The sequence below is a fragment of the Aquarana catesbeiana genome, linkage group LG01 (genome assembly GCF_042186555.1).
Source record: "Aquarana catesbeiana isolate 2022-GZ linkage group LG01, ASM4218655v1, whole genome shotgun sequence".
In the NCBI taxonomy this organism is placed as follows: domain Eukaryota; kingdom Metazoa; phylum Chordata; class Amphibia; order Anura; family Ranidae; genus Aquarana; species Aquarana catesbeiana.
In genome coordinates, this window is record NC_133324.1 from 821,320,292 (window position 1) to 821,335,758 (window position 15,467).

Below are 15,467 nucleotides of genomic sequence, written 5' to 3' on the forward strand. Positions count from 1 at the left end.
ACTTTGGTGGGGGTGGGTCAGACACGCCTTATGACCCTTGACCCCTGGGGAAACGCCTTCTGACCTTTGACCTTTGGAGCAGGTCCCTATTCCAATCCCTGAGTCCTAACCTTGTTCTTCAAGGGAAAACCCTAACCCCCTAGCCCTAACCCCCTAACCCTAACCATATATATATATATATATATATATATATATATATATATATATATATATATATATATATATATATATATATATATAAAACTTCCGAAATAATTGAGGTATATTTATAACGTATTGAATCTAACATTCACAAAACATTTACTGCAGGTGAAACTTCCAGGTTTATGTTTTTTAAATGACAGTGATTGGTTCACAGCTTTGTTTTTTGTTTTTTAAATCACTTTAGTCACAATTCAACATTCCATTCATTCTGTTTATAAAACACATAGGGTTTTTTTTTATTATTCTAAAATATAAATTTGGACATTTAAAAGTGCAACAGTTAACACATCTGTGGAGTACATCACAGTCAAAACAAACAAAAAAAACAAAAAAATAAAAATAAAACAAAGGCAGTGATACAGCTTAACATAATTGTTTTGGCAGTATTTAAGGACTATATAGTAATAAAATATACAAATTGATGTATAACATCATCATAGCTTACGTCCTTCATTGCAAAGTAGGACTTTTAACACAAAACACATTTCGTAGAAGTATCTCCTGATAGCAGTGTTCATTGGAAAATAAAAAAAATATTGCATTTAAAGTTGAATTAGTTCAACTTTCTTTCTATTGAACTAAAAAGAAACTACCAATACGGTAAATAAAAGGAATGTATCATGGAACCATCACCCCTAACACTGCATAATATATTAAACAATCTTGTAGATTTGGTCCACTTGGTTGGTTCTTTGAACCAGTTTCCAGTTTATATTGCATGTCATATGGATTGTTATCAGTATTTAGCAGTGGCTAATTAATGCTAATAGCTAGTAAATAAAATTGAATCATTTCATAATTATATAATAAGACAATGTAGATGTTTCATGGCAAACAACCTTTCCTGCATGACCATTTTAGATCATGTCAAAAACAACATAGGCATCAACACTCTACAGTTTTTAAAAGTCCAATGCCACATGCTGTTTAGGAACCGTACTTAAAATTTTGAGAATTTATAAAAAATTGTATATTTTAAATATCAGGGAAATGATTCATATTTTTGTATTTTATAACTTGTGTGTTATAACCTAAAGAAGCATAGATGTTCACAGTTGTCTATTGCTAGAGGATTAGCTCAAGCTCATAAAATGTCCTGAAGTCATCTTTTGTGATATCATGCCATACATTCTATACAGTTTCCCTCCCCATCAAATTCTAGGCTTCTGATATCCATTACAGGTCAACGAAGTGCATAGGCTTACTCTTTCAGTGGAAGAACCCCACTCAGTAAAGTCATTTAAGGCTATTATTACTCTGGGCCCCCTTCTAGACTTGTTTAACTAACAATAGTCATGACATCACTGTCACTAATATATTTTTACCCAATTAATGCTTGTTTAGCTCATTTAAAGGACACCATCCGTACCATTAACACATAAATCTAGACCTATACAATCTGATTATCAGTTTAGTGTATCATAATACAGTTAGAAATACTTAGTATTAGTTTGGTTTACTTTGTAACACTGTAGGAAATGCTAAGCCAGAGCTAGCTCTATTCTCTATGCTTAATCAATGTAAACTCTAGTGGTCAACACTATTCTGCCAAACCTAAAGTCACTTCTACCACATGTTAGCAGAATCTTGCTTTAAGCACTATTTCATAATCTGTATTAATCCACAGACACAACACCACATGACTTTATGTTAGTTTGTGTAATACCTAAAGTCCCCTGTAAAAAAAAATATTAATTTCAATTTATTACAATGGGTTACCAAAAATACTTCTAATATTAATGTAAATACTTGCGTTACTTGCAGAGAACAATAGTTATGAGAACGCTGATGGTTACTGAGGCCCAAGCCTCATAATTTTTACACCAACTTTTGTTAAAGTTCATTAAAGAAATGTATACTTTATAAGTCTTCATCAGTCCTTTAAAGTGGTTTAAAAGGTGTTTGTCAGTTGTTTAACAGCAGCCAACGTAAAGGAACAGCATGCAGAAGTCTTGAGTGGTCTGTTCACATTAGTTCATATAATAAGTTTATATTTTCATTATTTACATAATTACACAGATGAAATCCAGCTGCTGATTGATGCCTGCTTTGTATAGGCCAGAATGCCCTTGAAACACATAGCTACTGTTTAAAGGTCTTTCCAATGTAAAAAAATATAGGAAGGATATACTGAGATGCTACGATGTACCGCATGATAAAAAAAAATGTAACTTGGAAGAGCTCAGGAAGTTGACCTTTGTTATGGCCATTGATTCCAGTTCCTACTTGTGTTCTAGGTGCATAAAAATAAAGTAGAAAGTACCATGTGGTTGGCAAGGCTAACAGTTCCTTGTCATATTGTCCATTGCAATAAAGTGGTCTTCTGAGTAAAAAAATAGAAATCCCTGGATGTCATGTCTTTTGCTCCTGTTATTTCTATGGAATGATTAGGGGAAAGGATGCTGTACGTATTCTAGAGGAAACTGTCCTCAACTAGATCTGAAGAATCTATTCCAATGTCGTCCATCATTTCAATGTCTTCAATGGTCTCATCCTCTCTCTTGACAATTGTCGAGCTGCTGGATCCAGTCTCAATTGCACTTTCTTCAGATGTTTGAGAACTGAAATTAAAAGTATAATATATAAATATACAAAGAGCTTCATAAACAAGGCAATTGTGCATGACTTTTTTTTGCAGGATTGCTTTTATATAGGGGCTAACATGAGCCTTGAATTTAGAACTGGAGTTTCCCAACAGCCTGAACTGGATGCAGAGGTAGAGCGGTAATATCTTGTTTTATTGCAGGGAATAGGGAAGGGTTAGGACATCTGTCAGGTGACAAGGGGGTAGAAAAGTAAAGACATTTCCCAAAGAGTAAATTAGTCATGAATAAACACCTGACAGGTGTTCTAACCTTTCCCTAAAAAAATTGGTTGAGAGGTGATAGGAATGTTCATAAAATTACCCATGTGCTTTGCACTTTGGAGGCCAGTATAAGATCAGACAGAGTTATGTTTTAGTGGATAATGCTCTATAATTTCTGGTTCAAATACTACCTTCTGCATTTATGAAAAGTACTTTATAAGCTGATGTAAGAAGCAAAATGCCCATGTAACCTAGCCCTTTAGCTTTCCTGTCCAGCCACTTTTCTAGTATGCCAGACTCCTTTCATTAGGTGGTAGGCACACAAAAGTCTATTATTGCTCTACAACAACCAATGGAGATGAATATGTTGAGTAATGGATCCTGGAAGTAGACTGAATCAAGATTTAAAGCAGCCACATGGAATAAAAAGGGCTTTTATAATGAAGGTAATTTACCAGTTACACTCACTAGTTCAAGTCTGATCTCCTTTTAATTAACTTCTTCTCATTCAAACACTTAAAGTAGAACTATAGGCAAAACTTTTTTTTTCTTTTGGCTAGAGTAAGGAAGGGTTTATAACCCCTTGTTGGTTTATTTTTTGCCATCTGTGTCCCATTGGGGAGATTTACCTTGACTTTCTGTCCCATAGACCAAAACAATAAAGCATAGTGCACACGGGCCGAATGCCAGGAGTCATCGGCCGGTTCAATGTAAATCAGCCATCATTCGACCCGTGTGTGTGGCAGCCAGTCTGACAGAAGCCGGACGTTCAGCTGGCTTCTGTCAGACAAGCATGCTGGAAAACCAGCAGCCTACCGGCTCCCAATCAGCGCTCTAAAGCCCTTTTGCTGAGAGCACTGACCAGAATGTTCAGGCAGGGAGGACGCCCCCCTTTCAGAACACAATAGCTCAGCGGGGGAGATCACTGTACTAACATTGGATTTTCAGTTTTTTTCCATTCAACCCACTGGGTTAAACAAAAAAAACTGATAGTGTGTACTAGGCTTTAGTGAAAGGAAATCCCTGAAAATTAAGGGATACCCTTGGGGACCTCCAGGCCACCAGAACTAGTGTCCCCATTGGAATATTTCCCCTCTATTACTTTTCTGGGGACAACCCAAAATTTGGGATTTTCTTTTACTTTAACTTTCAATGCTAATGGTAAATAGGACAAATGAAGAGGGTGAATGGGGGCACAGACAGCAAGAAAAACTGACAGGTGTTCTAATCCCTCTCTGCTCTGTCCAAAATAAAAGAAAAAGTTTTGCCTTTAGTTATACTTTAAGTCAACGTCAAGTCCAATCTGGGTTATGCCCCGTACACACGGTCGGATTTTCCGACGGAAAATGTGTGATAGGACCTTGTTGTCGGAAATTCCGACCGTGTGTAGGCTCCATCACACAATTTCCATTGGATTTTCTGACACACAAATTTTGAGAGCAGGCTATAAAATTTTCCGACAACAAAATCTGTTGTTGGAAATTCCGATTGTGTGTACACAAATCTGACGGACAAAGTGCCACGCATGCTCAGAATAAATAAAGAGATGAAAGCTTTTGGCCACTGCCCCGTTTATAGTCCCGACGTACGTGTTTTACGTCACCGCGTTTAGAATGATCGGAGTTTTCCGACAACTTTGTGTGACCGTGTGTATGCAAGACAAGTTTGAGCCAACATCCGTCGGAAAAAATCCTAGGATTTTGTTGTCGGAATGTCCGAACAAAGTCCGACCGTGTGTACGGGGCATTAGGTGTGTCCACTATTTAAATTAAGCACATTTTAAGACATTTAAATAAAATAAACTTTCTGTAATTACCTGTGTCTGTTTCTTTTGCCTGACTCATCCTCTGATACAGGATCAATATCTGGAAGAGGGATGATGTAACCACTATCAGCACTGAGTCTTTGTTCATCAAATACATTCTCTCTGTCCTTCATTTTGTTCTCATTCTTGTAAGTCACCCCAATGTAGGAATTGTCAGTTTCACAACCCATACGAGTTACAGCTGGATGGTCACTTTTCAGGAAGTCATGGAGAATCTTCTCATAGCACTGTAAAAAAAGAGATGCTCATAAGTTGGGGAGAACTTTTATAAACAACAGACCCCACCATTAGGGGAGTTTGTGTAAGGCATGTTCAGTTAACTATCCATTTGCTTACAACTCTATTGATGGTTAAAAACTGATAAGCTGCTTACAATTTCCTGTTTTCGTAGTCTATTTTACACAGATGTGAGAGCTTCTTCTGCTGCCCTCTGCAATTCTGGGATCTTTTCAGGTTGTACTTTTAGGTAGGTCTACTTTTACCTCTATGTAAGCTTTCTTTAAAGAAGAAGTAAACTTCCCTGGATTGTTTGTACCTATAGGTAAGCCTATAATAAGGCTTACCTATAGGTACTGTAAATATCTCCTAAACTTGTACTGTTTAGGAGATATTTACTGTATACGCTGCCGATGATGTCATTGGCGCATGCGTTCTGGAGGAACAGCCACCCATCAGAGCCCTGTGCCGTGACCAGCACGAGCGGGAGTGACGTCATGCGGCTCTGGCCATTCACATTGCAGGAGTCCGCGGACCCTGAAGGAATTAGGGCGAAGATGGATGTGGCCTCCAGCGGTGACAGAGGTCTTCATTTGCAGGTAAGTTTCACATTATGTGCTAGTATGTGATATGACTTTACTTTGCAGGTCAGCAAAAAAAAAAAAGAGGCAATGTTTACTTCCTCTTTAAATGTAGTCATTGCTACAGATGCCCTTATATTGGCACTTCATAAATGACTGTATAAACCACTCTTAAAATAATTTTTTTTACAGTGTTTGATTTCCCTCTATGTTTACAAGTGTATTAAACTGAGACCTTCATTTTTTTTATACTGTTAGATGGAGGTTTTAATTATATCCCCTTAGCTTGACATCAGAAAATATGTTTTTTTTGGCTAGTACCGCTATCTGCCCATATGTTTAATTCACATTTCTATTGACACCTGCAACGGTTCGCAGAGTGCCGTGTGAACTGCCTGTGAGTAACATGTGATGTGGGAACCCGCACAGGAATCATGCTGGTTCCTGCAACACAGCCTTATTCAAGCTGTGCAACTGGTACTGCCTTTGGAAATGGAGGGGTTATCTCAAAGTCTCTCTAAAGGAATTTCTGAGACTGAAAGACTGAATGATAAAAGTGAAGCTTATTGCAAAAATTTAATTAACTTAAATGTATGTGAAATGAAGTAATGAGGAAAGATTTATTTGTTAAATAATTGTTTCTTTTCTTCTATAGTACTGTAAAGCCGGCCATACATGGATCAAAAATTTGGCTGGTTCAGCAGGGACCAGGCAAATTTCAATCCATGTATGGGTAAGGAGATTGTATAGAAGTCGATTTAGAGATGGAATTCAGTAAAACCACCCTGTCGTATTTTCCCTGCTCGATCAGCACTGCAGGCTTTAGCATGCAATGCTGATCAGTATAGTCTCCCCGCTGTCAGAATACAATAGCTCAGTGGGTCAATCGAGTCAATTGTTTTTCTGTTCAACTCATCTATGGACTGCCTAAGGTTTGTCATTGCACTAGATCATTTGAAAATTTGTTAACATATTACATGCAGCAGACACTAATGCTACAAAAAGTCTTTGTACCGTTTTATACTCTGCAGGTAGAAGACTTTCAACTATTTCACTCAGATGGTAGAAGGAAGGTCTCTTCTCTGGCTCGCTGTTCCAGCATTTCACCATAATGTCATACCTGGAATTTAAAGAAAATTAAAAGAAAAATTAAGATGTCTTCATAATTACCAGCAGCACAACATACAAATACTTTGTAGGGCAATTTTATTACACATATATACTTACACTTCATGTGTGGCATACTCTGGTTTTGCCATTCTGTAGCCACTTTTGATCTTGTTATAAAATGAAGAATCCACTACCATCCCAGGATATGGTGTTCCACCTTAACACAAAAGAAAAATGAATAAGGGTGCTGTTTCATGCACAATAGGCATCTCTGATCAATGTTAACCCAACATTTCTAGTATGAATCTGTCGGGGGGGGGGACATAACAAAGCAGCAGTACTCAAGACCACATACCACACCGCTTACCCTAACATTCATCACTTTAGCATCATCTACTGCCCTACCAAATTGGATATGCATTGAGCAGCTTTCAGATGGTTACACATTGCAGTGTGAGATGGAAGCAAACAGGTGCAGGTATTTCTAATTCAAGTCATTGGAGACACAGTAGCAGTGCTGGAGGGACTATAGTAGTTTGGGGCCACAAATGTGACAACGCATCATGGATTTTCTAACGATAGCACACAGTAAAAGTATATTCCTTCTAGACCTCTAATAAAAAGTCTGGTGGGAGCCCTACCAGAAAAAAGCATACATTTGTTTTGGGTTAAATGTTGTGGTTGTGTGCTGATAAGACAATGCTCTCAGTTCACTATTCCTATTGTTAGTTTAGTATGTATTGGTCCCCACCAATTTGCTTTAAAGCTATATCGCGTATAGACCTCCAAAGCTGAAAAAATATTGTGAGTGGCTGAGGTTGTCACATACCATAGTATTTACTCTGCCACTGAACAGCAATGGGTCAAACAAGGCTCATGGTTTTTCACAGCGCTGCTGATGCCCAAAAAAATCTTTGCCTTGCACATTTTAGGTACTTTTCTCTAAGTATAATCACAATGCAGTATACCATTTCTCAGTGTAATGAGGTACACACAATGCTGGTACCCATACTTCCTTCCACTAATGTAACATCATAGTTATAAACACCTACCAAGAGAAAATATTTCCCAAAGAAGAATGCCAAATGACCACACGTCACTCAGGGTTGTGTAGAGGTTATCAAAGATGCTTTCTGGTGCCATCCATTTTACGGGAAGAAAAGTCTGCAGAGCAGAGAAATATAAATGCAACAGTGAAGCCCAAGTCATTACCTTTATACAAATAACCAGACAGGCCAACAAGATGTGTCTATAAGGAACATTTAGGGATGTTTTTAGCATGTGGCATCACTTGAAGTCTCCTTGTAACTAGCCCTGAGATGCGGACAGCTTAGTATAGACCATAATATAGCAAAGGATATAATCTCAACAAATATTTACAGGACTAGCTCTTGTTTGTGTATAGAGTAAAACATTTATCCTAGGCAGTCTTTGGGTGTGCCTGGCTAAACTGAGCTAGTGATTTAGGGTTTGCATATGTTAGAGAAATGACATGTAATTTACTCTGACCTACACTTCCACCAAGCATCAGTGCTCTACAATCAAGCATGGCCATGAAAATTATAATCTTCTATCTGTGTTAAACGGTAAAGCAAGGGTAGAATTGATACGTACGCTGCCCTTTGAAACATAATTAGAGTCATGCATGATGTCTCTGGCCAGACCAAAGTCACAGATCTTGACTATTTTTCCTTGTGCTAGCAGAACATTTCGAGCTGCCAAGTCACGGTGCACACACTGTATGAGGACAAACAACACAGAGAAATTAGGGGCTTTGCAGGGAGTGGATTAGAAAACAACTCTGGAATAAGTATGTTAAATTGACTTACATTTTTTGAAGCTAGGAACTCCATGCCTCTGGCAACCTGGTAGGTAAAACTTAGCAAATCCAGCATTGTCAAACCCTCAAAGCCCTCATCTGAGAAAAGGTTTTTCACCTCTGTTTAAAGTAAAATTAGAAACATTATATGGTCAGCTGCTAGATTTGAGGAATTGTTAAAAAGCTATTCTAGTTATACATTAAAAACACAACTATGTCTTGGTACTTTGACATATTATATATTATAAACTTGATATATTATTCAATACATTAGGAATGGCTGTGTTGTCCATTTTAGGATGGGAAGAGGCTGACCTAGTGAGTAGATACAATAATATACAGTATGTACTGTATATGCGGCAACAATAATACACATAACAGCCATTTCTCAAAAATGTTCAGTCATGAGAAGTGTTTAATGAAATTTCCTTAATTTACATGACTTTATTATAAAATTAAATTATAATTTAAAATATAAATTATAAGTGAAGATGGTGTCTACTGTAAAGAACCAGACCATAGCACTGAAACCAATAAGGATAATAATTTTCCTGTTGTAATACTCATTTGTAATATTAGAATTATGAAAAGCTGAGGCAGGTGCCTATTTACTTAAATTTGACCTATAGGCTCATTTACCTGACATAGGCCTCTTTTTGTAAGATGCTGGACGATCATACCAGGACCTCTGAATATCAGAATACTTAGACACCTCGTTCATCTCATGCATTGGAACATACTGGGTATTGTCAGCTTGCTTCATGTCCATATAGTCACCATTATTTTCAAAAGATAAAATTACATAGCTGCAATAGAAAAAGAAATTACATTTGAACCTGTTTACCTGTTTATTGGTGCCTTATAATCCAGGTCAGATACATACATGCATCTACAAACTTGTAATTCATAAATTATGTACAGCATTTTAATCCAAGTAACATGCTATTATTTAAACATGTGCACACTGAAATATTTCGTTTCAGAATTTCGTTTTCATCCAAAAAATACATTTATTTAGTTGCTCCCGAAATTCGTTCTTATTTATTTTGTTTCATTAAAAAAATGCATTCGTCTGAAAATTAATTAAGTCGAATCTGTCATTGAAGGCTTATGGTGTCTGTCGAATGTTCTAAGAAGATTCGACGGAGTAGCTTAACTGTACAACGCCGCAATCGTACATTTACGGTCGAATGTTCCGCCTACAAGCTTTAGTAGAATTCTAATGTTGTATGACACTAGTAATAATTATATTTATTAATTATCATTACTAGTCAACCAACATTAGAATTTTTCTATAGCCTATGGGTGGAGCATTTGACCAAAAATGTCTGCTCGGGGCGACTGCTTCGTCGAATCTTCATGTCGAATAATCTTGGACTAATAGAGTTAAGTTTGGCACATTCAACCTTTTTTGCTATTGTCTCTATAATGTGGAATCTTTTCTGTCTATGTCGAATCTTTTTTCTATATGTAGAATAATCTTGGACTAATAAAGCTAAGGTTAGGCACATTCGACCACAGGTTCGATAGACACAGATCGCTATTGTCAGCGTCATGTCGAATCTCCTATCCATATCGAACTGTTGTCGCAACTAAAATTATTGGATTCTGCACGTTCGTTATCGTTTGTTAAAAAGATAACGAAAATACCCGAAATTCGGACGAAAATGCATTCGGATGAAAACGAATGCACATGACTACTATTATTTGCATGCAGAAAAAACACAACATATCCGTGAATCTTTCCATATATGGTCAGTTTGGTTGGCTATTTTGTTAACCAAATGACCTAGCAGAGCATATAATGGCTAGAAGTTTTTAACATTAGTAGTCATCCTAGGTCTATGTAATGCAGTGGTTCTCAACTCCTGTGCTTAAGACCCACTAACAGGCCAGATTTTAAGTATTACCTTGGGGAGATACAGACTAGAATACTGCAATCACTGAGCAGCAAATTTTATCACCTGTGATGTATTTCAGTTATCTTGCAAACCTGGCCTGTTAGTGGGTGCTGAGAACAGGAGTTGAGAACCACTGATGTAATGTTTAAACTGTAAAAAGATAGAATGTGCTTTTATAGAAATAATAGCATATTGAAAGGGTAAAGCCCATATTATGGTTCATCAATGAATGGACAGTAGTCAAAATTGTAGCTGGTTTCAGACACTGACCAGAGGGGGTGACATTGTATCTTTAATGGGTGGGCACCCTTATATAGGAAAACACATAATTCATTTTGATTATTATTATTATTATTATTATACAGGATTTATGTAGCGCCGACAGTTTACGCAGCGCTTTACAACAACATTAGGGCAGACAGTACAAGTACAATACAATTCAATACAGGAGGAATCAGAGGGCCCTGCTCGTTAGAGCTTACAATCTAGGAATTCATTTTGATGGGACATTACCACACTATACTGGTCTGTTATTGTACGTAGGCAGTTGTGTTTGTATGTATGTTTGTATATTTTGTGGGGCGGAGTTTCTAGTGCTGACGTCACACCACTGCACGATCCCGGGTCAGCAGCGGATTTCTATGTGAGTGTTTTTTCATTTGCACTTGTCTATTTATGATTTTATACTATTTTAATAAAACTACTGCATTATTAGCACATCATTTCTGGCTTGTGGTGAGCTTTCATCAGAAGGTGCCATGAAATGTGGATCGCTGCACTTGCCCCAAGGATACTCTTATGAGTCACAGGTGGTTTTGCTGTTGTAATGACAGCCTTATGTTCCGGTGAGTGTTGAATTCACAAAGAGTTGGTGGTTGGTTTCTCGAGCAAGCATATCTCTGGTGATATTGCTTTTTTACTGGAACCTCAAGATGGCAGTACCTAAGAGGTAACAGCAATAATAATGAAACCAACTGACCTTTATTCTACCCAGTACAAATGATGCGTTTGTTTTTTCAAGACATGAGACCAAAAAAACCTCCTGTACATGATAGAATAATAGTAACCTGACAGTTTTGGTGGTTTTGGTTGCTTCTGCAGTACTTATACCAGTAATTGAAAGAAAAGGCTTCCGCATACTGTGGCATCTTTCTTAGTATAGCAACCAATCTGGAAGGCTGTGGACTTTATGATAACATGAAAAATATATGAAATATATGAGTACAAATGCTAGATTAAAGATCATCTCAAGCTGGCATGCTTTTGGTGAGGATAAATATGTTTCCATCAAATTAGTTAGCATGAAAAGTCACAACAACCATATTAGTATAAAGATAGAAAGTAAAAAGGTGCCATACTTTTCATACCTTCTGGTGCTCTCATCAACTGGGTTCAGTCCAAAGATGTCGAGATCTTTCTTTAGCTTCTCTGGATGTCGACTCTGAAAGCTATCCCGGTTTTTATGCAGATGATTCACCAGGTCCCCATAAAAGCAGTATTCAGTAATTATATAAATAGGTCCTGAAAGAGAGTAATTAGCAAGCTAAGCTACTGCTTTTAACTGTTTTATGTAAAGTGGTCTAACTGCACCTCTGTGGTGTTTTGGACAAATCTAACAAATCCAATTAAGCATTTCTAAAATCGAATTTCTAAGTTAGACGATTATTAAAGTGACTGCAAGCAGTTGAAAATTCCAGTTTCAAATATTGGAGAAGCATTCCATCTGAAATGCTGCCAGAGGTTTCATAAAGATGAAGAAGATAAGATAAAAAAATATTAGATACCTGACTTGGTACATGCTGCTAACAAGTTGACTATGTTTAGATGAGGTCCAAGATGAGTCATGATTTTCAGTTCAGACATTAGAGCTTGTTTCTCACTGGATCTGGCAGTGGCTGTTGAGGGAGAATCGTGATTTTATCATGATAGATAGATAGATAGATAGATAGATAGATAGATAGATAGATAGATAGATAGATAGATAGACTGTTGTATAAATAGATTATAAATAGCAAGATAGTAAGAACACCTACGTTTAAGCATTTTCACAGCAACTTTCATCACAGGCTGTGATCGGCTAAGTCCGTATGCAGCTCCTTCTACTACCTTTCCAAAGGCACCAGATCCAAGGATTCGACCTGAATAATATAAATTAAGATACTAATTGTTTGTTCTATAAAATTATAATAAATTATATTTATAATACATTTATTATAATAAATTGTAATAAATGAGCAGTTTTCAACTGCAAAGATGAGCACGATAACATACCCATTATTGCATTGTCACACTAATAACAGATGTGTCCATTTTTTGGGTAGGTGCGTTAACCACTTCTGGACCGGCTCACGCCGATATATTATCTTTCACAATATTAAAAAAAAATTGGCTAACTTTACTGTTGTCTTATTTTTTAATTAAAAAAGTTTATTTTTTCAAAAAAAATTGCGCTTGTAAGACCGCTGCGAAAAGACAGTGTGACAGAAAGTATTGCAACGACCGCCATTTTATTCTCTACGGTGTTAGAAAAAAAAAAAGTATATAATGTTTGTGGGTTCTAAGTAAATTTCTAGCAAAAAAAATGTTTATAACTTGTAAACAACAAATCTCAGAAAGAGATTTCGGTCCTTAAGTGGTTAAAAAAAAAATAATAATAAGGCTTTCAGTAGTTGAATGGCCATTTCATGCAATAAAATCATGATTCCACACCTAAAACATAATTTTGTTCATGAATTTACCATTTATAGGAAAAAATTATTATGAGATAAAATATTGAACCAACGTAAGGGCCAACAAAAAAGTGATATTTTAGTTGTAGGTCAGCTATTGCCTTTTTAGATGTCTTGGATATTCCAACACTGAGCTTCTCTTGCCTTAGTTTCTGATCACATCATAATGGTCAAATCAGATGTGCAAACCCAAGAACTCAAGTGCAGAGATTTCACCATTATGCCCCATGCACAGGGTCAGATTTTCCGACGGTAAATGTTCGATGGGAGCTTGTTGTCGGAAATTCCGACCGTGTGTAGGCTCCATCAGACATTTTACATCAGAATTTCTGTCACACAAAAATTTGAGATCTGGATCTCAAATTTTCCGTCAACAAAATCCGTTGTCGTAAATTTTGATCGTGTGTACACAATTCCGATGCACAAAGATCCACGTATGCTCGGTATCAAGCAGAAGAGTCGCACTGGCTATTGAATTTAATTTTTCTCGGCTCGTCATACATGTTGTGTATCACCGCGTTCTTGTCTTTCAGAGTTTCCAACAAGATTTGTGTGACCGTGTGTATGCAAGACAAGTTTGAGCCAACATCCTTCGGAAAAAATCCATGGATTTTGTTGTCGGAATGTCCGATCGTGTGTACGCGGCATTAGAGTTCCTGAGAGATACAACAAACTGTCAAGTTGTTTAGAAATTGCTGAATATAATGGTTTTTGGTGGACTGATACTTTAAAATAACTCCATCTTAATAAATTGAGCCTACTCTGTGACTAAAATGGCATATTTGAATGTACCTAGATTTTGGGGGCGAAATCTATAAATTAACTATGCTTTTCTTACCAAGAACAAGGCCATCTCTTGGAAATTCCCATCGTGAGTCATAGGGCAACTGCATTGGGTCTACGTATATATACTCATGGCCATCTGGGCTGATTGACTCAATCACTCGCCATCTAATCTCATATCTTGGTTTCTGAAAAATCAAAAAAAGTGGTGTCAGAATGCTAATGAACAAATAAGATGTTGACCGTTGTCTTACGGTATGTGCCAGCCATGCCCTACCTGCTTCCAAATGATGACTAGGACTATGAGTGATATGATAACAATCACAAGGAGGACGAGCACTGCAGCGGCCACTGTCAGTTCTGAGCGTAGGGCTGTGAAGAGAAACTCAATTATTACATTACTGTATCTTAAAACACTGTACTAAAGGGATATATTGACAAGTAAAGTTAGATCCTCTCCACCAATAAACAATTTTTTTTTTTTTTTTGCTCTTTAGGTATTTTAAATGTTAACGCTAGAAAAATATGCGCTGAAGCTTGCAAAACAATATCAAGAAGAAATTGGGGTACAGGAATGAATGTGTTTACTGGAGTCTCGGTAACTATGATAAACAACCAACCCTTCAAAATAATTTTTAAGAAACATGCATCGTCTTAGTACTTACCAGGAGCAACCAATTTCAGCTCCCTTGCAACAACCCCAAGATCATTCTTTGCTATACACCGGACTGCTACAGTCTCCTCCACCTTCTTGAAAATCACTTGACTCTCCACTGTGTTCTCATTGTCTTGATGAGTCTCCATGCTGATTTCTGTACCATTGGTTACCAAAACAGACCAGGAGCTGTCATTATTACACCTGCAAAAAAAGCACATTGTCAGGAATTGGTTTTGCAATGTCATTGAACAAATATTGCCACACTGCACAAAATGTTAGCTCTTTACCTTTTTATATCCCTGCAAACCAACCATTCCAAATCTGGAATGGGCATTCCTTTAGCTAGACACTCCACAGTTTGCTGACCAGATGAGCCATGGTGATCATCCACTAGTTGTAATATCAAAGCAGGGACTGTGAGAAATTTGAGAAAAACAAAATGACTCTCCAAGGTGTCTATTTATACATTTTTTCACACAAGATTCACACAGGTTTCACACGCAATTTACACATTCTCCTATTTGGATTCAACTGGAAAAATGCATGAGATATGGGTGGAAGTTGTGCATCCTGTGTGAAAACAATTATAAATGTAAGTAACATATATTCAACTATGCAAGATAAAAAAATGTAAAAATTGTGTAAATTTTTACATTAATACCATTATAAAATTAATGATAGAATATCTAAAGCATATGCGTAGTACATTAAGATCATGAATGTGAGTTAGGGACCTTAGATTGTAAGCTCCTTGAGGGTATAGGGACTGATGTGAATGTATAATATATATATGTAAAGCGCTGCGTAAATTGACGGCGCTATATAAGTACCTGAA

General features: G+C 36.9%; 1 protein-coding gene across 3 annotated transcripts in view; it reads right to left on the reverse strand.

The window, feature by feature from the left end:
- Positions 1-410: 410 nt before the first annotated feature.
- Positions 411-15,467, reverse strand: part of PDGFRA (platelet derived growth factor receptor alpha) — a 40,249-nt gene continuing 25,192 nt past the window's right edge. For 2 of the 3 annotated variants that reach the window (XM_073608437.1, XM_073608438.1), the window contains exons 9-23: positions 14,920-15,046; positions 14,640-14,833; positions 14,252-14,346; positions 14,030-14,162; positions 12,496-12,600; positions 12,247-12,357; positions 11,821-11,983; positions 9,201-9,367; positions 8,572-8,681; positions 8,357-8,479; positions 7,795-7,906; positions 6,860-6,959; positions 6,647-6,752; positions 4,827-5,062; positions 411-2,765 (exon numbers count right to left, since the gene is read on the reverse strand). In XM_073608437.1, the coding sequence (XP_073464538.1) occupies positions 2,618-2,765; positions 4,827-5,062; positions 6,647-6,752; positions 6,860-6,959; positions 7,795-7,906; positions 8,357-8,479; positions 8,572-8,681; positions 9,201-9,367; positions 11,821-11,983; positions 12,247-12,357; positions 12,496-12,600; positions 14,030-14,162; positions 14,252-14,346; positions 14,640-14,833; positions 14,920-15,046 (2,030 nt within the window). In that variant the 3' untranslated portion in view covers positions 411-2,617. The remainder of the gene's footprint in view (positions 2,766-4,826; positions 5,063-6,646; positions 6,753-6,859; positions 6,960-7,794; positions 7,907-8,356; positions 8,480-8,571; positions 8,682-9,200; positions 9,368-11,820; positions 11,984-12,246; positions 12,358-12,495; positions 12,601-14,029; positions 14,163-14,251; positions 14,347-14,639; positions 14,834-14,919; positions 15,047-15,467) is intronic. The other variant, XM_073608439.1, reaches the window with a different exon arrangement.